Consider the following 24,641-nt stretch of genomic DNA (forward strand, 5'->3'; position numbering starts at 1 on the left):
CCACTTCACTTCCAGTTCACTTCCACGCGATCAACATTGAAATAGTAACGGATGTTTGTAGCTCTTGTAAAGCTATATCTGTTTGATGACAAAGTTACATCTGTTTTATTGTTTTAAATAGTTTTCCAAGAAAGGTGAAAAATGACAAATGTTCTTATATCACATAAGGTTTAACGCTACGACTTTATAGAGCAAATTCAAAATCCTTTTGGGCACTTTAATGAGCAAGCCTAACATAATATGTGCTGACTTGGCTGGGTACCAATAAGCAGTATGAGTGTCACATCAGGTGATAGGAAATCAAATCTTTCTTGATTCATTTATTTTCATTTTTATACTCTCAGCAGTGAAACTTTGTGTATTTATTTCTGTCGCAGTTCTTAAGTTTGTTACCATGGCAGCAAAATGAGATTTTATAAATCTGACTCCTGTTTACAGACTCCACTTTAACACCACTCATTTTATTATAAGAGCATCATCTGTTGGAAATATGAACAATTCCCACATCTAATTACAACCAGGATTTCAGGGTCATTAAACAAAATACATTTGCATCAGCAAGAGTGGAAATGGAGACTAAAATCACAGAGCATCAGCCATGAACTTGCACTTGATTTTCTTTCCTTCCGATCTTAAAATTTCCTCCTTGACCTTCTTTTTGATTTTGTATAACCTTATCTCTGTGTTTCAAAATAATGTAAAATCTTGGATTAATTGCCCTGAATATGAGACAGAAAAAATCTGATTCGCATAGACAACCTTTTATAAGCAATTCCTTGGGACTTTAGTTAACAAATAGTCCCCCAGTTACATACGATGTATTTATAAATCTGGTAGTACAAGATTGTTTTAAACATCACATTTAAAAAGCGGCTTGGCTGTTTAATTGGCATTATTTTATATTCTAAATCAGTGTCACTAACATCTTCTAATTTACCTTGACTTTGAAATTATGCTACATGAAGATCAGCACACAAATATTTGTTATAAGCCAAAAATCAAATTTTTGCACTTTACATCATCATATATAAAAATTGTTAGGCCCTTATCCTTGCGGTGATGTTAATTGTATCAAAAAAGGTCTTGTCCTTTAGGAGAAATTCATTTGTTAAATAATCTTTTTGAAGATGACAGAATTCAGAGTTTGAGAAATTCAGACAGAAAGCCTGAGAGCTATTTTTAGAATAATGTTGGAAACACAGGATAGGTACGTAGACTTAATTACAAATATATCTATTTTAAATTCAAAGAGTATGTGAAATTTATCATTTTAAAAATGGACAAGCTATTAAATTAGTCATAAAGGAAATGGCAAAATATGTGTAGCAGTTACACCCGAACGTTCCTATGATCCGTGCTGGAAATTTTGTGCAATATTCAGTCGAGGCCGTTTTAAAAGAAGTTACCTGGAACTTATAACATCATGAAGGGCACAGATAAGGTGAATGAAAAAGGTCTTTTCCCTAGGTTCGGGGAGCTCAAAACTAGCAGACATATTTTTAAGGTGAGAGAAGAAAGATTTAAAAGGGACCTGAGAGGCAACTTCTTTTTAACACAGGGTTCATGTGTGGAATGAACTGCCAGAGAAAGTGGTGGATACAGGAACAGTTACAATGTTTAAAAGATGTTTGAATATGTTCATGAATATGAAAGGTTTGGAGGGATATGGTCCAAGTGCAAGCAGAAGGGACTAGTTTAGTTTGGGAACCTGGTGGGCGTGGACTGGTTGGACTAAAGGGTCTGTTTCTTTGTTGTGTAGCTCTATGACTATGAGAAAAATCGTTATAACATTTAGAAAGGAACTATTTGAGGTTTTGAGAGAAGCATGGTAACAGTAAGTGAAATTTATCTTGAGCAGGCAATTTTATAAAACTGTTGCAAGAATTATGAAGCATCATCTTTTGTGCAATTAAAGTAAGGAAAATGTGGGCTATATCAGGAGCTAATAAGTGATTCATTTCAGGTACGCATCATAAAAGATTCTGCTATGAATTGGCCTAATCTGCATCCACCTTTCTTTGCTGGCTTTGCAATCGTGGTTCATGATTTGTTAAATAATACATGTGATTCTCTCTTAAAATGTCAACCTTTAGTCCCAATCCCACTGCAGTAACTGTTGTGATGTTGATTTTCCCTGACAAGATTCCATTACAATTGACTGCCCAGCAGATAAACTTGTAGATCAGGAGCTAGTCAGTTTCTTTCACCTTCAGCTGGCTAGACTTTCTGTGTTTCCAGAGCTGTATTCTCAATTTCCAGAGGGCTAAGATTGCGTGGTAAGATGCTTTCTACTTTGCTGGTAGATTGAGCTGTCAAATGCAGCTCTTCTGTCATCTGCTGATCCAACTCTACCTTTTTTTAAAATTTGAAAACAAAATTAGTGTCTGCAAAAGTCAGCACACTTCATGAAAGCATTCAGACCTCCTCTAAACAGCTATTGTAAACACAAACAAATATCCAAGCCCCTTGCATGTAGCAATTGACCACTGGGTACTTCCTCCAAATAATGCACCACTCACAGATTTGTTTCTGTGCTGCATGACTCTATGGATAGGTACATGGATAGGAAAGGGTTAGAGGGAGATGAGCCAAATGCAGGCAAATGGGACCAGTTTAGTTTGGGAAACCTGTCAGCACAGATAAATTGGACCGAAGGGCCTGTTTCTGTGTTGAATGGCTCGATGACTCTGCAAGTTCCAGTGGCAGAAGAGGTCTCTTTTCCATGGATCTTGTGAATTGCTGCCATATTGATTGCCTGTACTGTTGCAGGAACCTTGTTCATCCTGAAACTGGCAAGGCAGAGCAACTACAAACTACTCTCGTTGAGTCAGGGCATTATAAATTCAGAGGTATGTGACTAAACTACAGTTATTTATTTTTAAGAAATGAGAAAACTTCCATTTATATATCACCTTTCACACTGTCAGGATTTCCCAGGATATATACAGTCAATGATGACTTGCGATAACTTACAGATATATACAGATAACTTGCAAAGTTATCATTGCTGCAATGTGGGAGGTTTATGTTACATTTATGAAGTGAGTTGTATGTTTTGACAGAGGCACACAAATATTAAAAGAATATTGTATTTTGTGTCTGTGATTGGATTGTAGAGGGCAAGAAGTTTAAATGATCACGTGGGCTGAGATGATTATACTGTGGGAGAAAAAGCCATCAGCCTGCAATTTAAAAGAAAACAAGTAAATGTAGTGACTTCCGTAGGAACTCCCTATTTTCAAACTTTATCTGAACTCCCTGTTTTGCAATCAACCCTGTTCAGTATTTTCACATTGTAATCAGGATTTAATGGATAATGTTCAAGCTATCAACAATCATTGCAACTCCCCTTTAGTCAGGAGTGAGTCATGAGGCCATTTACAAGTAACATTAAATCTAACAAATATGACTCAGATTCTTTACACCATGAGAAAATTAAAATTTTTCCTCTTGAACTGTGAGGCGCTTTCAAATTCTGTTGAGAGAACCAGTTCAAATGAAGTGGAAATAGTTTAGGCATTTGAGTTTCAAACTAATGGGAATTGAATCTGGCATACCAGGAAACTGAGATTGCCTTATGCTGTTTTGAAAAAAAGAACATTGGTGTAGATTTTTCCATCCTGATGTTAAGGTGGTGAGAATAGGATGCAATACCCAATGTACTAGACAGCAATCATCTGAGATTGACCCATCTAAATATTTCCAAATAACCCCCAGACCAGCTTACTCTGGCATTAGAAGTTGGATAGTTGTATCTGCCATCAGCCATTCTAAGGCTACAGCCAACATTGAAAGTATTGTAGCCACACTGACATAAACAGTAACATGAAGAGGAAAAAAAAAAGTCTTTCCCAGAGCTTTGTGGGAAAAAGGAGCTACTGGCCCTAAACTAACAAATGACCATGTAAAAAACTGGGGAAGGTAACAGAGCCTGCGAGCAAGGGATGGAGTGGTACAGATTCAAACCCCTTGTTTCAATGGTTGGCGATGTGAAGGTTTTGTTGAATGGTCATTTGTTGAGAAAGAATTGACAATATCGGCATGAACATCTTTAAAGGTGTTCATATAATCCAATAATTGTACAACAGCCACTTGCAACATGTATAATTACTTGCTGACAGACAGGATGTGCTGCACACTGGATATGTCTGCCATTATGGAGAGGTTCCTTAGCTTTATTTGTCAAGACCATTTGAAATTATAGAACATTACCTTGTACCCTCAAAAACAAAACCATGCTTTGGCCTTTCTGCTAATTAATAGTCTCTCTCTACTTTTCCTTTGGGAGTATTAGAATGACTATCACTGATGCACTTGTCATTCTTTGAGCTTGAGGTTTAACTCTTCAGTGTGTAAGAGATTGTCATATTCCAGCTTCAACCCTTCCTCCCCCATATCCCTGTTCAAGTTGATGCTAATTTGTATATGCTGGTGCTAATTTAAATCAAAAGGGACATGTTCTGGTACTGTAATGCTTTGTTCTTCCTTATTTGCTGTCCAAATTTCAATTCGGTTGACCAGGTCATCCTTGTCCAATACCTTGACTGAAAGTAGCATTGCATCTCCAGCAATAGCTTCCATTTTGTCCTAACACCTTGACCTGCCGATACCTCACAATCATCCATGTTTGCTGCTATCCTACACCTCAATTACATGTTTCCCATTAGGGAAGCATCTTCTTTCTGAAGTGGGTACCTGTTTCATGCTCAGTCTGCAAAGGTGCCAAGCCATCTACACTCACTCTTAAGAAAGGAAGGCTTGCAGAATCTTCAGTCCATCAGGCAGCTAAGAGCAAATTGACAATGAGTTTCCCAACCGAGCACCCTGGCTAACTGGAGCTGCTGGCCAATCAGGGGCCATAATACTCAGCAAGTCACAAGGAGTCTGTAACTGTTTCCACTACAGCTATATGTATTGAACCTCTCATCCAAATATCCATTTCTCTTATTAATACTCATGTTGAATATGAATATATACTAAAAGATATACATAGGAGGGTTTGCATTGTTAGGCATTGTTTACTTTGACTACAGCAAGGAAAGTAAAATGGTAGGACACAAACTAACCAAAACAGTCTTCATTAAGCCATTCATTCTTTCTGCAGAATTAGAAGGACCTAAGATGGTGGGAAAATATCTAGTAAGAGGGAAATTACCCAAAATAATTTTTAAATATTTATATAGGGTGATTAGAAGTGCAGATTCTTATCGACTATTCATTGACATTCATGTCATGTTTGGTCTGCCAAAAGGTCAATCTCATTGTTTGCTGATGCTTCATCCTGAGCCATTTTCCTTTGGAGCTATTGTCAGTGGTGGTCTGCCATTGCCTTCTACTCTCAGGTGCAAGGCAAAGGAGATGGGTTCAAAGCTACATCAGCTGGAACAGAAATTGAATACGTGCTTGTTGATGTTATTTTGCAACACATTCATAATTATCTAGCTGAATTATGTAATGGACCCCTTTCTTGAATCTGTTAACAGTAATTACTAAGATCAGCATTCATTTTTATTTCCTAATCATAATTTCTATTTCCTTTGGTGCAATGTAACTGTGCTCAACAGGTTAGCCTGACTGCAGATTTTTTACCTGACTCATAGCTCATTTTTAGTCCGCTTTGGTAGCCAGTGGATTTATACTGAGACATTGCCACTTAAATTTGTTTAATTATTAATACTAATCAGATAGGATTTTTAAAAAATTACAACCAGATTAATTCCAATCACAAAGCTGGTTTATACTTTTGACTTGTTTATTCAATTTCACTTTTTACAAAGGTGTTAGCAAAGGGTGAGATTGGCTAAAAATATTCTTGACTATCCCTGTGAATACCCACTGCAAGTTCAATACTTAACTGAAGGCTTCCATTTTAATGCACTAAAAACAATTAAGTAGAAATTATATCACTGGAAGTACATGGATTTTATAACTGCTGTTTATAAAGCAGAAGATACTCCGCTGTATGCCTCTAAAAATAATTTCAGATTGTTTGTGCAATTTGTTCCAACCATTGCCTATAAAAAAAACATTGTTAGGATAACAGTCAGAGATGGAAACTTTCAGAAATATCTTTTTCTTCTTATATGGCAAGTAGCAGAATCAATCAACCAACTGTTTTGTGTAAACTTGCACACTAGTGTTAATATTTTATGGATTGCAAAACCCAGGCAGTAATAAATTGGAAGTAATTTACTAAAACAATAAAGCATGGTATTTTGAATTTGAAGCACAGCAGAACTGTAACAAGCTGCTAGTCATCAGGGAATAGCAATGCAGAATCATGTAAAAACCATTGAATATGATAAAACTACTGCAGTTAAAGTAAAAACTACTCAAGGCTGTTGCAGAGTTTCCTGCCAATCCAATGAATCCTCAAGCAGACACTGTTCAAAGGGCTTCGCTGTTTATCACAAGTGAAAATGATCTGTAACTGATACTACAATTAATCAAAGTACAAGGCTAAAGAATACTGAACTGTTTAATACTTGTACTCACAATGTACAAGTTAATATAAATTATTGAAAACATTTTTGATGCTGCAAATCATTTTCCCAGCTGTTTCTTGTAATTAAAAGCTGAAACCTTGAAGGTATGTGATTGCCACGTAGCACAAGTGGACCAGATTTACAGATCTTGTAGATTTTATGCATGGGAATGTAATGTTAATCCCAGTCTTGTGTAATCAATCCTATTTGCACTATGCAACAACATTGTTATATTGCACTGAATTCTGCCTTAATTCAGCATCTCTCAACATAAAAGCCAATTCAAAATGAATTTACATCTCATAAGAGTGGCAAATTAGAATTGATTCTAATCCCACTAAATCCATCATTTGCCTGACTGCAATACATTGGAAATGTGTACATTCCACCACCTTTCACTGATATAGATTCTTGTTCAGTAATTAAGCAAGCAAACTCCATTTGTGAATAATTCTCCAAGCTCTCTTTCCAAGACTCCAAGATGAAAAGGAAACCAATTGTTAATGCCATTCATTACTGGAATATCCCTATAACGAGCTTGTATTCCTGCACAGTAGTTTGTCCTCTTTCTTACTGACTACTAGAAAGGAATTAAGTCCAAAATTAAGGTAAAAGGTGCACACAAGTACGAACAAGTGTTTGTGAACAACTTTGTTTCTCATTTTCAAATTTTTCTCACTAGTATTTCACCAAATGACATTTGTCCATGTATATATTTATATATGTTGCACACACAGCTTTTACAGAACCACTTAATGTCTATTTGCATTGTCATACACACTGGAGTCAAATTATAACAGAGTTAAGCTAAAGGTATTTTTGATGTCAATAGATTGAGTCACTCAGATCCCATGCAACAGATATCATAAACGAATGAACATCCAGAAGACAGCAGTGAGAGGCAGCTAGCTTAGGCAGTAGCTGACATTTTTCCTTACTTGTCAACTAGGAATACAGGTGAATGCTTAAGCTCCAAAATCAATAGCAGTTAATTAAAATGTGCTTTCCTACTTAAAAGTATAATTTTAACAGTGCACAGATGCAGTAGTTTGTTCCAGTTGTCCCATGTAAAACCTTGTCATAAGCTATTAGATAACTGTCAAATGTAGCAGTAGTTTACCTTATTCCCAATCAGTAATTGATTGATACTTGGGATGTGCCACCCTTTCCATTGACACTGATGTGTTATTTGTTTTTAAATTTGATCTGACTTTTAGAAAACTAAAATAGGATAAAATCCCAGTTTCATTTAATCCAAATCTCTTTGTTCCCCTTTGCAGAGTTCATTCCAAAGTCTCTTGACCTGTCTCTTTATTTGAAAGCATCCAATTTCTTTTCATGATTTTCTAGAGTCTGTCAACCTACAGTCTCCACTTGTCATATTGTTTCTGCCTTGTAATCTTTCTTGTCTTTATTCTGCTCATCAATCCATTCTTAGCCTTATAGTCTATCACTTCTTCAAACTTGAATATCTTCATTTCTCAGTTTTCCATTTGTTTCCATTCTCTGTTTCTTCCTTTCCTATCTTCCCTTGAAACATCATTCTCTAACTTTCCCAAGAACCTGTTGTCCCTTCCACTCTAAAACTGGGATGCCAATGCTCTGTATAACTGGCAATTTTTTTTTTGTCAATTATTAATCTGATGATTTGTTTTTCTACAAGCCTCTGACTCCCAAGAGACTTGAATCTCATTCCTTGTATCTCCTGGAACACTGTACAATCAAGCATGTATTATGGTCAGGATACGTATTAACTTGTCAAATATTGCATATACACATTTGAGATGCTGAATGGCTAACTATTCTTAGACTGAAGTCACATGTTTTATTTTGTGAATGTAGTGTTCATGGAAACCTCAAATAACCATTCGTCTACTGTAAGGGATTTTGAATCACCCATTAATACTTTCAAACATTGACTTTTGACCAGCATCTTATACATTGTTTTGTGCGAGTCAGGTGAATTGGCCATGCTAAATTGCCCGTAGTGTTAGGTAAGGGGTAAATGTAGGGGTATGGGTGGGTTGCGCTTCGGCGGGTCGGTGTGGACTTGTTGGGCCGAATGGCCTGTTTCCACACTGTAAGTAATCTAATCTAATCTAATCTAATCTAATCTAAACATGACATGTCAGATAGTGAGACTTGATCAATATTCTAAGCTCCAAAAATATTTTTTTGGTTTGGATCCATTACATAAACATTGAACAGATATTCACCCTGATTTTGCCCTTGAACCAAATGAGTTTGATTATTTTCTTCACCTTTCAATTCCAATTATTCTTTCTGTGCAAATTGCTGGGTGTGCAAATGATAATGGCACGGTGAGGGGAAACAAGACTTCTAGAACCTTGGTGAATGATATGACAGAAAGTCAATCTCCTGAACAAATTATGCTTAAGGATAGCAAATGAAAAGAACAGGAAAGGGAATTAACTGTACTTAGGTGCGGAAAAAGAAATAATGGGGGAGAAAGAAATAAGGAAAAGTAAGAAATGCATCTTTTTAAATTGAGATTTCACATAACCTCTAGGAATGATTTATCTGCAGGAGTGAGACTTCATAGTTTTGACTGTTCCCATTCTGTGCCTACAAAATTGATTGACATAACAGATCAATACATTCTCCCATTAACTTAGTTGTTATATATTAAAGTAGCAGCCCTATCTACAGTGAATTTGTTCTGTACTTATGGTGTCAAACCAACAGTTCCTTGACAATCATTTGGAGATTGATAGCAAATGACCAGTTTTTGTGAGTTGAGGTTGGCACTGATAGATCAACCTACTTACAGGCAATTCACAACTCCTCCCTGACACATATTACAGTGCTTTGTTTTAACACACCAGTAACAGTGTCATGAATTTGCTGTTACTTCATCAGCAGAATTTGAGCCAGTGAATTTGTGAATATAATTTATAAAGTAGTAGATTTTGTTAGGATACAGAATGACATTGTGTAAGTGAAAATAATATTGTAATATTGACAAAATTGCAAAACGTCTGAAGATAACTTATCGTGACAAATTAACTCCAAATGACTATGTCTTAAGTGGGTTGTACTTACAAGCTGAGAACTCACCTGTACCAGAATTAAGTTCTTCATTTTCAGACTCTGTGCCATTTTGACTACCATTACCATGGAGATTATTCATTGTTGCAAGCTTCAGCTTTTGTAACTTCATCGCTTCAGCCATGGCTGCTGCTGTTAAACCTGGTAAACAAGTGATTAAGGTAACATGTCACTACTGTGATTCACTTACTGTGGTACGGAAAATTGTTAAAAACATTGCAATTGCGCAAAACACTGCTGTGCAATTAATAAGTACCACCTATTGAATAATTAATAAATGGGAGACAATCTGAAAGCTATAACACTGAAACTTGAACCTAGGCTTCCTGATTTCAAGAAAGGGACACTACCGCAGTGCAGCAAGAACTCCCCCATTGCCCGATATGTTGCTGTTTTTGTGCACATCAATTCAAAACTATGGTTTAATTCATATAATCAGACTGAACTTGCAAACATCTATATAATGTGCTCATATAGGTTCAAGCTTAAATATAACATTTGCAATTAGAAAACGTAACTTAAAATGGGGGTCTTTATTGACATTTACATCCACTCTTTCTCTGAAGTCCCAAGTAATCATTTCTATTCTGACTGTCCAAAGCAGAGGAAAATTATTTGGATAGAAAGTGAGGATCTTTCCACTCTACTGTCTTGACAAAGGAAGAGGCTTTGATTTGTCTCTAACTATTTCCCAAACCCCATAACATGTTACGGATAGAGGGAAGAAAAAAAAACAATTTAGGGATTTTTCAAAATAAAAATCACTGAAATAAAATTTAGGTACAGTACAACTGGTGAAGATGTGACTTTGAAGAAACAACAGTCCACTTTATTCTTAAAGATGTGATATAGTAAGTAAAGACAAGGTCCTTATTTCCCTGTTGTGTTTATAGGAAATAGACAAGTAAAATTATATGCCAATACATGGAGAAACACCTAAATAGAGTACAGTTTAAATGTTTCCTAATATTAATGATCATGTTGATACATTATGAATTAATCACAAGGAATCACTGCAGTAGATGACAAATAATGACCTGATCCCCTTTGTTAATTTTTTTAAAAAATAACTCCAATAGTTCGCAACACAAATATTGTCACACAGAGACAAGCAGATGCCACAAGTTAAATTTCATGGCAGCAATGGAGAGCCGGGCACCTGCTACCAAAACTGGAGGCATCCTCACAACCTGATCTTTTGGGAGATCCTGAGGGGAATGAGTCCCCAAATGGCAGTGAGAACTCTGCCTGCAGAAGAGCCATTTCATTCTAGAATATCTCCCAGGGGAGTAAGAACCCTTCCTCAAAAGCAGCTGATCAACATGACGCCAACTGAACCAGTCAATACTGCTTTTCTGCTACCAGCTCCTACAGGTTTCCAACATCAGAGGTCAGTGACTACTACTGATAATTCTCCTGAGTCTCCATTACGGAAAGAGGTAAGTAGAAACCGAATGAAGGGGACATCCTTAATTATGCTCTGAATGCCTTTGAAGGAGGGAACAATTCCCTCCCACATAAAGTTGTTGCCTGGGCAGTTTTATCCTCCATGATGAATTCCCCATCCACCACTGGTTGAATGCTGCCAGTGGTGAGATGCAGCCCCTTAAGGGCCTCAGTTGACATCTAGGCAGGGTCCAGCCACAAACCCTCCTGTACCTAGTTTAATCGGGGTTGGTGGGTAGTCAACAAAGTCTCCAAACATCACAGCCTCCAAGTTCACCCTCGGGTGACAGGGCATTAAATTCAACCCCACCATTTATTTTCTATGTTGTAACAGTGACAGCTCTAATGACTATAAAGAACTCTGAGATGTCCAGTGCTCATGGAAGAAATAAAAACAACATAGGGATTTTTCAAAATCCCTAAATGAAATGATTGAAATGACACACAAAGTCAAAAAGAAGACAGTTTAAACGAATATTTTTGAAACAATGTGTTTTTTTTCCCTTGTTTTTGGTCTTAAACAGTTGTTAAATACGAAAGCTATTCAAAGTTGGAAATCAGTCCATCAGCCCCTTTAAATCAAAATGACAGGTTAATATCCCAGGTGTAGATTCTTCATCGGAAGTGGAAACATTAACCAATCTTTGTTCTTTATGGATACCGAAGCACTTCACACTTGCAGCAGAGAGAAACTTCTTTCAACTTTTCAACATTTGCAGCAATGTCCTTATTCATCAAAATGTTTGAAGGTAACTATGAATTCAATGTTTTTCAGTTGACATAAGGCCAATTTTACTCAAGTTTTCTTGTACTCTAATTTGGCAAACTAACTGCTCAAACACCATGAAAATGAAAACCAGTCAGTACGGGTTTCCTCTTACTTCAGTTTCTAGAGGCCTTCAGGTTCTGTAAATTAGTATAAACCTTTTTCTGTGTGTTCAATATTTAACAAAATCATTCACTTGAATGGTGCGTACAATAAATTATTGTTTTTCATTTAATAAATCCTGAACAGTAACTTATTAACTGATTCGTTTGGATTTTGTTTTGCAAGTTACAGAAGTATTGACATCTCAACTAATGGATTGCCTATCATACTCAGCATTATAACAATAGGCAATCTCCATAAGACAAGCCCTATGGATTCTTATATCACAATACTTGTTTTCATTTACTTAATATAGCACTGTAAAATTCTAATAAATGTATAACCCAATGGGAAGAATGTTGCTCTTTTGTTAGAAATTTTGCAAACTAACGAAAAGGTCAGTTTAGTTGCTTTCCATCATTTAATCATTCATTCAGTAATCCAATGTAAGCATTAATAGAAAATAACTGGTACAAAAGCACTTTCTATATAAAGGTGGTAAGACTTCTATGCTGTTATCTGTGGGTGAGATTTGGCAAGCATTGCAGTACACACAAAGTACTGATTTTCCATTATAATACTGAATATTATAATAAGACATGTGGTTTAACACTTCTCCTCAGGCCCACTGAGTTAGATGCACTTTCAGCCCAGTCTACATCTGTGTCTTACCCGGACATCCAATTCTCATCAAAAGCAATATACTCTTGACAATGGGAATCCAAAATAAAAATAGAAGATGCTGGAAATACTCAGCAAGTCTGCCAGTACCTGGAGAGAGAGAGAGAGACACACACAGCTAATGTGTCAGGTCAATCAGCAGTTCTAACAAAAGGTCAGCAATCTGAAACATTAACTATTTTTCTCCCTTCCCAGATGCTGCCAGACGTGCCAAGTACTTGAAGTCTTTTTTGCATCTACTACCATCATGACTTAGCACACAGTGTGCTCAAAGATGTTACAATTTGCTGGGTGTATTGGCTGGTCTGCCAGACAGCCTCCTATTACCGCCAATGAGCATGGAGGCATCTAGCTCCTATGTAATAAGGTGCATGATGCAGAGTTTGCCCTGTCTGCAGCCACTTCCACATCTCGGTTATAGCTGCAAAGCTGGGAGCATTGCATTGCTGACCCCATGCCTGTCACAGTCTTCATGTGGACAGACCACCTATTTCCCAGTTATCCTGTGACGATGCAACAACAAACTCTGGCAAGTACACTGGAGCACCTCCAAAAACACCCAGAACTTTCCACAAAAAAAGTTTCAAGAGTTGAAATAAGCTACCATCAGAATTCCCTTTTTCCTCAGGGCTCCACTATGCAGGGCTTGTCAAGAGCTGCAATTTGCCAGTATTGATATCCTGGCATCAGGATGTCGGGACAGTACTATTTCCATCTGCTCAGGCTCACATCAGGATTGTAGCTTTGCGATAAACACATTGCATATAGTGTCCTGCGGTACTACCTACCTGCCTGTTAAGGAAACAAAACATATCTGATTTCACATCCTCAGGATTGCGGTTAGTGTCAATGACCTTCTCCCATAATCCACCACATGCTGGATTTGGTATCCATCTATTTTTAATTTAGTATATATGCTTTACAACTTCTGAAAATACTTGCAGTAAAGAAGACTATTATGCAAATAATTGTAGTTAATGCAAAACCCTTAATCTTTTAAGCATGAAATGTGAAACTCTTTAAATTGAACACTAATTTTTTATAAATGGCTTCCTTATAACTCAATAGGTCTTTCAGATAAACAGATGGTAAGTTTGCAGAAAGAGGTCACTTAGTGTCCCTGTGGCTGAGAAATGAGTTACTCAGTGCAATCCCACTTCCCAGAATTTGGTGTCAAATATTAAATGTGAAAGGTAAACACTAGATTTAAATGTGGTTTGGTTTGCCACTCACATAGGCGTAAGTGGGTACTGCATATGCTGGAGATTAGAGTCAAGATTAGAGAAGATCTTTTGCCCGAAACATCGATTTTCCTGCTCCTCGGATGCTGCCTGACCTGTTGCGCTTTTCCAACAACACTCTACTTTTTCTGTTCACATGGGGTGAGTCAATAATCTCATAGTAAGAGGGCAAAAGCTGAATGATATTTGCAACTCAGTATTATTGTGGTGAGGCCTTTCAGTCTGTGTTAATAAGGGTCAGGGAAGTGTGAAGTAGACACAATCTCTGAAAGGTAATTCTTCAACCTCTTGATAAAACATGACATTAGAACTCAACAGTGATCCTGGAATCTTTAGAAATTAAAGAATAATTTCCTCAGATACTGCATGTGAAAACACTCATAGATGCTTTTAAAAAGTTGAGTTCTAGTCAAATTTCCTATAACATTTCAGTTAATTTGAAACAAACAGATTTGGAAATGGCAGATCATCCAATCAAACCTACAGGAATGTGTCCAATAATATTTCAGTAACCCTACCTTACATAGACATCTGCAACCTGGACGAAGCAAGTGCTTTAACCAGAGGAACCTGCATTGACTCAGTGGGATCATGAGGGTCAGAGCAACGAGCAGATTTGCAAATAAAAAGGGCACAAAGTATCTGCTGGAATCTCATTTGAAACAAAGACACATTTTAAAGCCATAGTAAGTGTATTAATTTTCCTGTATGATGGGTATTTAAGGAGAAAGTGAGGACTGCAGATGCTGGAGATCAGAGCTGAAAATGTGTTGCTAGATAAGTGCGGCAGGTCAGCAGCATCCAAGGATCAGGAGAATCAACGTTTCGGGCATGATTCCTGAAGAAGGGCTCATGCCCAAAACGTCGATTCTCCTGCTTCTTGGATGCTGCCTGACCTGCTGCGCTTTTCCAGCAACACATTTTCAGCTCTGATGAGGATTTAACTATGTTTATTTTTTTAACACGTGTTATTGAACCAAAAGTAATACATCAAATGCCTGCTGTCTGATTTACCCTTTACAACTCAGGATTTTGAAAATGCAAAACTTCTGCAAATCAGAGACAGCCATTTGTTTTATCTGTCAGTTCACTTAACCAACTATGAAGTCATGAGAATCTTTAAATCCTTTGAGGACTGCGGTATTTCAGCCTCCAAGTCATAAATTGTAATGTTTCCATTTCTTCACAATACTCTAAGAATAAATTTGTGTTTTTAGGTTCTGCACCAAACTAGGTTGAAACATTTATTACAACAAAGTCTTGGAAAATTCACTTGTGTAAAATGCTTGCAGATATTAAATAAATAAATTGAGTGTTTTGAAAGCTGAATAGATCTATCAGTACTCAATGGATTAAGTCCTTGGAGGATCACAAGACACTTGGACCTCACTACACCACATAGGATGTTTGGTCTCTCTGGCCTGTACAATAACATAAAACTCTTACATGTATTATTGTCAAGGTACAAAATATAGAACAACAGATTGTTGGGAATGTAATACAAAGGTACATGTTGCCCCAAGAGATTACACAAGCCTTTGTAATTCATCTCCCTACCATCTGCTATTTTTAAGCCTTTGTCTCCCTAAGTAAGCCAAGCATCAGCCTGGTTTAGTGATCAGCAGAACTGAAAACACAATGTGTAATTAACAAGCATACGATAAACATATGACTATGTTGGAGATGTAGTGAGATAAAAAAAGTTGTAGTTATGTAGCTATCCAGAATTCCTGGCTCAACTACTGAATATTCATATGCAGCGCAATTCTCTGTATATTGTCATTTCATCACCTCTCCCACATACTGCCCCAAATACACATTCCTCATTGTGCTCTCTGAGTGAAATTATTTAGGTTGACATCAGCCCCAGTTTCTTGTGGGAGAGACCATCTCTGCCCCAGCAAAAATTCTGAAATTTGGCTTGACCTGTTTTATAGTGGTAGGGTAGGATTGGAAGTGAACAGCAGTTTGTGCCTGTGTAGTTCCCAAAGGCAACTGACCAGTCAAATAACCAGCTGCCTCCTCTAAAATGGGACTTTAGAATCCCATGGGTACAGAGATTAGACAAGAACAGATCTGTTCTAAATGCCTCTTTGGAGGGCTGAGGTATCCCTACAGGGCATCTCGTAGATGGGTGGGGTGTGCAGGGATCTTTTTGGGGGTGAGAGCACCTGGTATCATTTTGGGGGAGGAGTCAAATACCCTTTGGAACAGTTAACAATGGAGACAATTATCCATAAATGGTCAATAAGTCCATGGAAACTGTCCAACTTATCAAAATCTGTCAACAAGTGTCAACTTGTGCATAAGTGTCCTGGAGTATCAACGTGTGGGGGTAACCATTGACCAGAAATTGATCTGGACTAAGATACTTAAATACTGTAGCTAGAGGAATAGGTCAGTGGCTATGAATACTGTGGCAAGTGACTGACCTTCTGACTCCCCAAAGCTTGTCCACTACCTACACGACACAAGTTAGGAGTGTAATGGAATACTCCCCACTTGCCTGGATCAGTACAGTTCCAACATTGAAGAAGCTTGACACCATCCACCAGAAGCCCAGTTGACTAGCAGCCCATCTAACATCTTCAATATTCACTCCTCCCACCAATGACACAGAGTAGCAGCGATGTGTAAAACATGTTCTGCAACAACTCACCAAGGCTCTGTAGAGATCACCTTCCAAAACCATGACCTTTACCACCTAAAAGGATAAGGTTAGCAGATACAGATAGTTCTCCTATTACGTGATGGTTGTGTTCTTGTGCAACCCCACATTATAAAAACAGCACTTAAAGTGTTGGTGATGTAATCGTGTTACAGATATGTTTGAAGAGTTCACACTTTAGAAACAATGTCCCCAATTTGTCAATTGCATTACACCAAAATAGTGTTAACAAAATGTGCATTATAGCAGAAAAGACCAAAACTTGCAAATTTCCCTTCAAGCCACACACCATTCTGACTTGGAACTAAATCATTATTCCTTTACTCTCACCAGGTCAAAATGCTTGACCTCTCTCCCGAATAATGCTGGATGTCCCTCCACCACATCGACTGCAGTGGTTCAAGAAAGCACCTCACAATTGTCATCTGCAGCACAACTAGTGAAGGGCAATAAATACTGGCCTTGCCAGCAATATTCATATTCCAAGAATGAATGAAAAAAAAATCTCCAAGTACCAATTCGGGAAGGAGAAAAGTAACAGGCTTAGATTCCAACATTTCAGGCTATACTCTAGATAGAAAAGCACTGTAATTCAGTCTTTTTCTTCATTCCTGGGATGTTTGAATTGTTGATTAGGCTAGTGTTAATACTGATTATTGCCCATGCTGGATAATAGGTGGGTTGGCATGGAAAAAGAAGAGAAATAAGTGAGGGATGAGTTGGCAGTACTTGGCATATGGGTATAAAAGATCATGGGGATAATGGATCCATATGGGTAAAAGATCCATGAGAAGCAGGCATGGGCTTGCAAAGATAGCATGGAGGGGCATATATTGGATGGATCAGGCATAGGAGGTGTGAGTATTATTTAGTTTTAGACTTTGCATATAACACCCAGCTGAGGCCCAGCTTGCCTCAGGGAAGAGCTATGCTCTTTGGCAATTCTCACATCACCTGATCCTATTTCTAGTCCAGACCCCAGCCGTGGACTGAGTATCTGAAGTTCAGCTGGCCATTTTTAAATGAAACCAGACTAATGAAACTAGGCTTTCTCTCACCTCCATTCCCCCAATCCAGGGAGAAAGTAGAATCTTAGTACGCATTTCAAAAACCCACTCTTGTACTTGTGCGCTTATTTAGAAGGTTGAAAACTCATTTCACATGAGGATACTCACAGTCAGCAACTTCATGACACTAGCCTGGGCTTGAACATGTGCCCGAGAGAAGCGACCAAACAACATGGTATTTCACCAGACACATTTTGAAGATACAGTTTTCAAAGTATAAATATTTATAGGCACGGAGGCAAAATGTTGTCTGTGGATAGTAGTGTTTAATGGTTAATATCAATTAAGCTGCCTGTGATATATATCTCTTTATAATTTTCAATGAAATATAATAGTTCTCTCTCTCTCTCTCTCTCTCTCTCTCTCTCTCTCTCTATATATATATATAAAGTCAAAACTGTCAGCAGAATTCCCACATTCATTCAGAACCTAAAGGGATGAAAATATATGGCAATAAATATATGTAACAGTTTCTTTTCCTCTTCCTCACCCTGAAGGGAACATTTTATTATCTCAGTCACATGGAGGTTTTCATCAAGTAGAGTCTTTGTAAACTTGCCACAAGTGAACTCTCTGTGGTTTTACCTGACTAAAATCTGGTTAGTCAGTTAGGAAATGTATACTTGCAGTATTTTTTTTCTTAATCTCTCCTTCCCAGTTTTCCCTCTTCTGACAATAATTATTATCCTATAACACCAAACCTTTTGCAATATCATCTGCCTTCACCTCGTGGTTTTGCTGCGAGCTTCAGGATGATGTTATGAGTTATTACATTTCAAAATTATTAAACTATCTTGGATTTCAGCAAATATTAGTCACTTGTAAATAGCTGTTGATCTCCCCTGTTTGGGCTGAGGCTGTTTCTTTTATTCATATCTGATTTATTACTGTGTTCCTTGCCTGCAGAAGTGAAAAGACACAATGACATCGCTTTAACATATTTTATAGGTCATATCAAGCACCTATTATATTGAGTAGCATATTGTTCTAACACTGGATCAGCTCCAGTTAAACCTTTTTTGCCCTCCTTTATGGGATACAGACATTGCTGGCTACGCTAACATTTATTGCCCATCCCAAATTGCCCTTGAGAAAGTGAGGGAAAGTTGCCTTCTTGAACTCCTGCAGTCCATGTGGTGTAGGTACATCCACTCAACTATTGGGATAAATCTAAGACCTGCAAAAGTAGGCACTGGAAAAGAAGCTATGTTGATTGAAATGGAACAATACATGTTGCTGTAAGTGCTTCAGTGAATCACCTAATTCTAACAAAGAAAGACAAAACAAAAGAGTTGGTGTTGCTGGCATTGCCTCAAGCTTCTGATTCAAAGGTTGATAGGTGCAGAAGCTTTTCTGAAATAATATTTTACAAGATCTTACAACTCAATGAGAATGGTCAAGAGCACATCTTTATTTGTAAGCATCTGAGTAAATGGAAAGTCGGATGTTGGTGCAAAGATTCTGCTCCAATGACATCCTCAAAGTGTTTAAAAATGGAATTTTCTCCTTTGGCTTGAGGCACTGGCTATTAACTGCGCAAGTGATTTAGTGTATGCGTTTTAACAATGTCAATATGTTATCTTTTGCTAACTACAAGGTAAAATTCACAATAAATATAAGTTTTTGACAATATAATGTGCCAATAAATATTTCAATGTACAAAATAAATGTAGACACTTAATGCTTTCAAATGTTCTCTCAGTTTTGTTTCCAGCTGAAAGCATCAAGTTTTGCAATAATCAGCAAGAAAACAAAAGCTGTGACTTTCAAATGCTAGAAAGTGTTGCTAAGCTACGAGCTCCAAAACTCAGAACAATCATTTAGCCAATATTAATTCAAACGATTGTATCTTTAAGTTAATTTATCAGGAATGACTGGCAAACTTATTAAAATTGTTCTGGAAATCTGATAATTTTAAATGTGCCCAGTTATTCATTCATCACATAGATTTCATCAGCATGACTAAAGCTTCAATCAGAAACATGAATATTATGACTTTAAAAAAACAAATCGTGCTCCTATACTTGGCCCATTACTCAGCATCTAATTTGCAGCTGACCTATAGGACTTGTATAAAAGCTGACAGGAAGATTACTTTTTTTTAAACAAGCCAAATTAGATGAAGTTTTGTTAGGATTTGAATTCATAGTTTTGACTCTCAGAGTTCAAATGCAACCGAGTTCAGGCATCTTAAAGCAGCCCATTAATCCAAATAAATTTTAAATGGGATCATAGCCCTTTGCACATTAGCATGAAGGCCTTTCTGCCAAAATGTTGACTGAAAATCAATTTGTTGAGAACTGCTAATTATTACAACGAAAAAGTGCAAAGGCCTATGGAGTCAATATATTTCAGTACGAAATTTAAAGACTTATTTAACTGTACCCAACTTGTGTAAAAATACACAGGTTGGTAGCACCGTTAAGCGAAGTATCAATAATATAGAAATATAAAATGTTGCACCTGTTTGAACCAAAAATGAATTGTTTGTCAAACTATTGAATATTTAAACTCCACAGTAGACATTTTTATTAGTCTTGCTTCTTACACAAAGATTCTCCCAACAGCACACACATTTCAATCCTGACAAGCAAATTAACTCTGCAGGCTGAAATATTGAGACCTACATGGGAAGATATTCTGCACGAAGTATTGTTCACTGAATACAGTTCACTGAATTCATTCATGGGATCTGAGTGTCACTGGCAAACTCAACATTTCCTGTGAGTTCCTTGAGTCGGTACAACAATTCATCAACATTAGAGTGGTGCTGGAAAAACACAGAGGGTCAGGCAGCATCCAAGGAGCAGGAAAATCTATGTTTCGGGCTAAAGCCCTTCATCATTACCTTAAAGATACAATAGTTTGAATTAATATTGGCTTTTGCCTGAAACGTTGATTTTCTTGCTCCTCACATGCTGCCTGACCTGCTGTGCTTTTCCAGCACCACTCTAATCTTGACTCTAATCTCCAGTATTTGCAGTACCCACCTCTGCCAACAAAAATGCGTCATTTTACTTTCTATTTAAAGTAGTGAATAACATTTCAATATTTATTTTATATAGTTTTTAAGTCCCTAGAGTTAAAGATGAAAATGGACTTTACTTAGAGAATTTCAGAATGTTGGCCAAAATTGCTCTACAATTCTTTTTTTCAAAAAGAACCTGCATTTATATAGCAACTTTAAAATTTCAAGGCATCTCAAAAGGCTTTACAGCTTGCAAAGTATGTGTAGACATTGTTATAATATTGGAAAGACAAAGTTTAAATTGGTCAGATGAATGGGATTTTCCTCTAAATGTAAATTGAATTTTACATGGAAGAGGCATTTGAGGGCACTTTGAGCTCAAAGAATAGGTGAAAATCTACTTATCAGGTTTCTATGCAATAATTTCTGCATTTGTATCTGGAACTGGCAATCCTGATTTCAGAATGCTGCAGTTGTATTGGAAAGATCTGCCATTGTCATTTGGTCTGGAAGGAAATTTAAACTCTGGATGAAATGAAGTCTGCATTGTCTGAATTGAATGCAGGCAGAGAAATTCAATTTAATGTGGCATAAGAACATAGAACAAAAGAACTAGGAGCAGGATTACGCATTGCTGCCCCTCAAGTCCGCTCCACCATTTGATAAGATGATGGCTGATCTCATCTCAGCCTCAACTCCACTTCCTGCCTACTCCCCATAATCCTTCAACTCATTACGAGTTAAAAAGCTGTCTATTTCCTCCTTAAATTTACTCAATGTCCCATCATCCACCTCGCTTAGGGTAGTCGACTTTTTACATTTACCCTTTGAAAGAAGTAATTTCATTAAAAAACTGAAAGAACTGCAAATCAGAAACAAAAACAGAAGTTTCTGGAAAAGCTCAGCAGGTCTGGCAACATCTGTGGAGTGAGGTCAGAGTTCATGTTTCGGATTCGGTGATCCTTCCTCAGAACACCGGACGTGAATCATTAACTCTGACTTCTCTTCACTGAGAAGTCAGATCTGCTGAGACTTGCTGAGCTTTTCCAGCAACTTCTGTTTTTGCTTCTAACTTCTCATGATCTCTGTTCCAAATCTGCTACCTCTTATCCTAAAACTATGACCTCTCGTTCTAGATTGCCACATGAGGAAATACCCTCTCTGTCTATTTTTTCTCACAACAGCTTCAATTTATACAGTATCATTAATGTTTATGTTAACATTTGTATTAAACTATTTCTAGCATTTCTAAGGCACAATATTTCACATTTTATAACTTGATATCTGTTAGCCAGGCCATCATTTCATGGTAAGTCAGAGGTTTTGCAAAAAAACATACATTTTACTTCAGTACTGTATTATCATTAATAAAAGTTTACACCATTATAATGAAACTATGTGGAAACTAAGCCATATTATAGGATATTAGGACAGAAGCTTAAAAGCTTGGACAAAGAGGTAGATTTTAAGGCAATCGTAAAGAAAGTAAGAGAATTACAAAAGTAGAGCAGTTCAGGGAGAAATTCACAAGTTCAAGATCTAGGCTGTTCCATCAGAGTCTGTGACTGGAATCCAGCTCAATTCTTTTATTCAGTTGATACCTAATACCTAATTTCCCCTGTGCCCCAGGCCAGCAGAGCCTGCTGCATGAAGGGATCACTTCAGTGACTGGCCATTCCACATCCCCCCCACCTTACCCACTTTTCACACAGAAATCTTGCCAAGGAATAAAACTGGTTTCATTCAAAAGACCTGTTGTTTTATCAGACGCTGGTTAAAAACAAATTCTAAAATCAATATCTTTGCATATTGACTCCAATGATGGTTTTTAAATTTTTTGCTGACTGTGTTTTGCTGTGTCTCTCAATTTGTGTATATAGCAAATCATCCTTTAATCCATAGGCACTGGTATCAAAGGAACTTGGTTGGTTATCTCATCTGATCACCAGTGAATTACACATCTAAACTAGGGGTTAATTGCCAGATCGAGGACAGTATGACATGTATAAACATACAGGCTTCATGCCACATTAGACTCAATCAGCTTATGAAAGCCATTTCTAAGCTGCAAACAAAAGGAAATAATGTTGAGAAAAACTCATTTTTTTTTATAACAGTAATTCTTAACACTTGTTTGTGTTAACATTTATGCCATAATTAACACGTATATCAAGCTATTTCTAATGTTTGTGAAATTCAATATGCCACATTTATAGCTTGATATCCATTAGCTAATTTCCAGGTCAGTATTTCATGATAAGTCAGAGATTTGCAACAACTGCATATTTTACTCCCATGCTGTATGAGCATTAATTTATCAATGTTGGGAATGAAATTGGGAAAAGCACAGCAGATCAGGCAGCATCTGAGGAGCAAAAGAGTCCACGTTTCGGGCTTAACCCATCTCTTGCTCCTCCAATACTACCTGACCTACTGTGCTTTTTCCAGCGCCACATTTTATTGACTCTGACTTCTCCAGCATCAGCGGTCCTCACTATCTCCGAATGAAATTGGAAAGAAAGACCAAGGGGTATGTAAGAACTCCAAAGGTAGTTTAAGGATTTTACAATATTTTGAAGGAAATCTTAGGATTCAGGGAAGGTCCTGGATTCTAGAAACAGTAGAAGGTTAGGTCTCAGGATCTCCCCATGAGTCACCCTCAATGCCAGCACACTTGACTATTCCTAAGATCTGTGGGAAACAGATGAGCTCAAAGGGTTGAATATTCCCCAGTCTCTGAATGATGGATACTGGCAAGTCAGTTGGGAAAATATGGCAAGATCAGCCAAACTGAAATTCTCAATGTCTAAGAAAAGAAGTTTGATTCTGCAACCTCCATTTGAATGGTGAGACGAGAATCTCGTTAGAGTGGCAAGAGGACTCATTGTATCCATTTGCGTGTATTAGCATGCCATTAGACCTAATGTCATCTCATTAATATGCAGCTTGCTATTCTTCCACCCACAGGATAGAAACTAGACAGCAATAAATCCAAACATGAAAGGCAGAGCGTGTACCTTGCAACTACAGCTCGCCACTTGTTCTGAGAGATCTCTATCTTTGATATATATTACCAACATCTCACACCCCATTGCCAGTAAAGATCACCAATGCTGTCTACAGAAATTTGCACTGGACATGGATCTACCTCACTGCACCCCCATGGCACATCTCCGACCCCATTTGCAATACAGTTCAGTACTTCAAGAATGCACTGTGGAGGGCACCAGCACCTTTCATTGCAATGCTGCTGCCAGGACACTTTGTGCACATGGGCAGGCACCCATCTCATGGACTCAACCAAGGTGCCCCTCAGAGATCTTCATTTACTCTCTTAGTGCTCCCTCACTTTGTACCTCCTTGCATAGAAATCAGTCAAGGGTCCAGTCACTCTGGGCTGCCTGTCCAAATTGGTCATGGGGGTCAACCTAATGAATATGGTTTATCAGGGATCATTACTGCTTTAATGAGGTTGGGAAAGTCAGTTCTAGTGATTGGAATGCAGATGGGACAAGAACTGGGAAGAAGGGAGAAACTCAGCATATAAGGCATGGAGGCAATAGTGCTTTGGAGAATGTGAATTACTGGTGGGGGGAGTGGGGGGAGGAATCAAAGGTCTTAACCAACTTGGCTTTAATGGAGGGGAGAGTGAAGAGTCATAGTTGACTGACTAAGATGTAGCATCAAGGTCCAGGAGCAATCTTGGGACATGAGGCAATAATTCATAGTGGTGTTTGAGAACGTGTGGAAGGTCAGTACTGATGGAGTAAACTGACAGTGCACGGAAGAAAGAAAGGAACATGGAGGATTAGGAGCACCCCTTGATTACTAGGCACAGCCTGTGACTCACGCTCTCTATCTAGTGAGACTTTCACTGCCTTCCATTCTCACGTGAATCAAAAATTCACAAAGGAAATTAAAAATAGCTGCCAACACAGTTGGAGTGCACGGAGTAGGGATTATTTTCTCCTATTTGAGTACATGGGCTCTACTCATAAGTGATGTGAGGCTTTTAAGGAGCAATTGCATCAATCATGCACCTTCACAGTAAAGTTTCAGACTATCTATAATCATAACATCCTGCGTGCAGAATGCCTGCAATGTCCAATTCTTTGGGATGGAAATCCAGTCCGCAAGCAATCTTGACC

General features: G+C 37.7%; 1 protein-coding gene across 6 annotated transcripts in view; it reads right to left on the reverse strand.

The window, feature by feature from the left end:
* dacha (dachshund a) overlaps positions 1 to 24,641 on the reverse strand; it is a 376,970-nt gene that overhangs the window by 133,442 nt on the left and 218,887 nt on the right. For all 6 annotated transcript variants that reach the window (XM_060832649.1, XM_060832648.1, XM_060832647.1 and 3 more), the window contains exon 3: positions 9,564 to 9,695. In XM_060832649.1, the coding sequence (XP_060688632.1) occupies positions 9,564 to 9,695 (132 nt within the window). The remainder of the gene's footprint in view (positions 1 to 9,563; positions 9,696 to 24,641) is intronic.

This window comes from Hemiscyllium ocellatum, chromosome 11 (genome assembly GCF_020745735.1).
Source record: "Hemiscyllium ocellatum isolate sHemOce1 chromosome 11, sHemOce1.pat.X.cur, whole genome shotgun sequence".
NCBI classification, from domain to species: Eukaryota; Metazoa; Chordata; class Chondrichthyes; order Orectolobiformes; family Hemiscylliidae; genus Hemiscyllium; species Hemiscyllium ocellatum.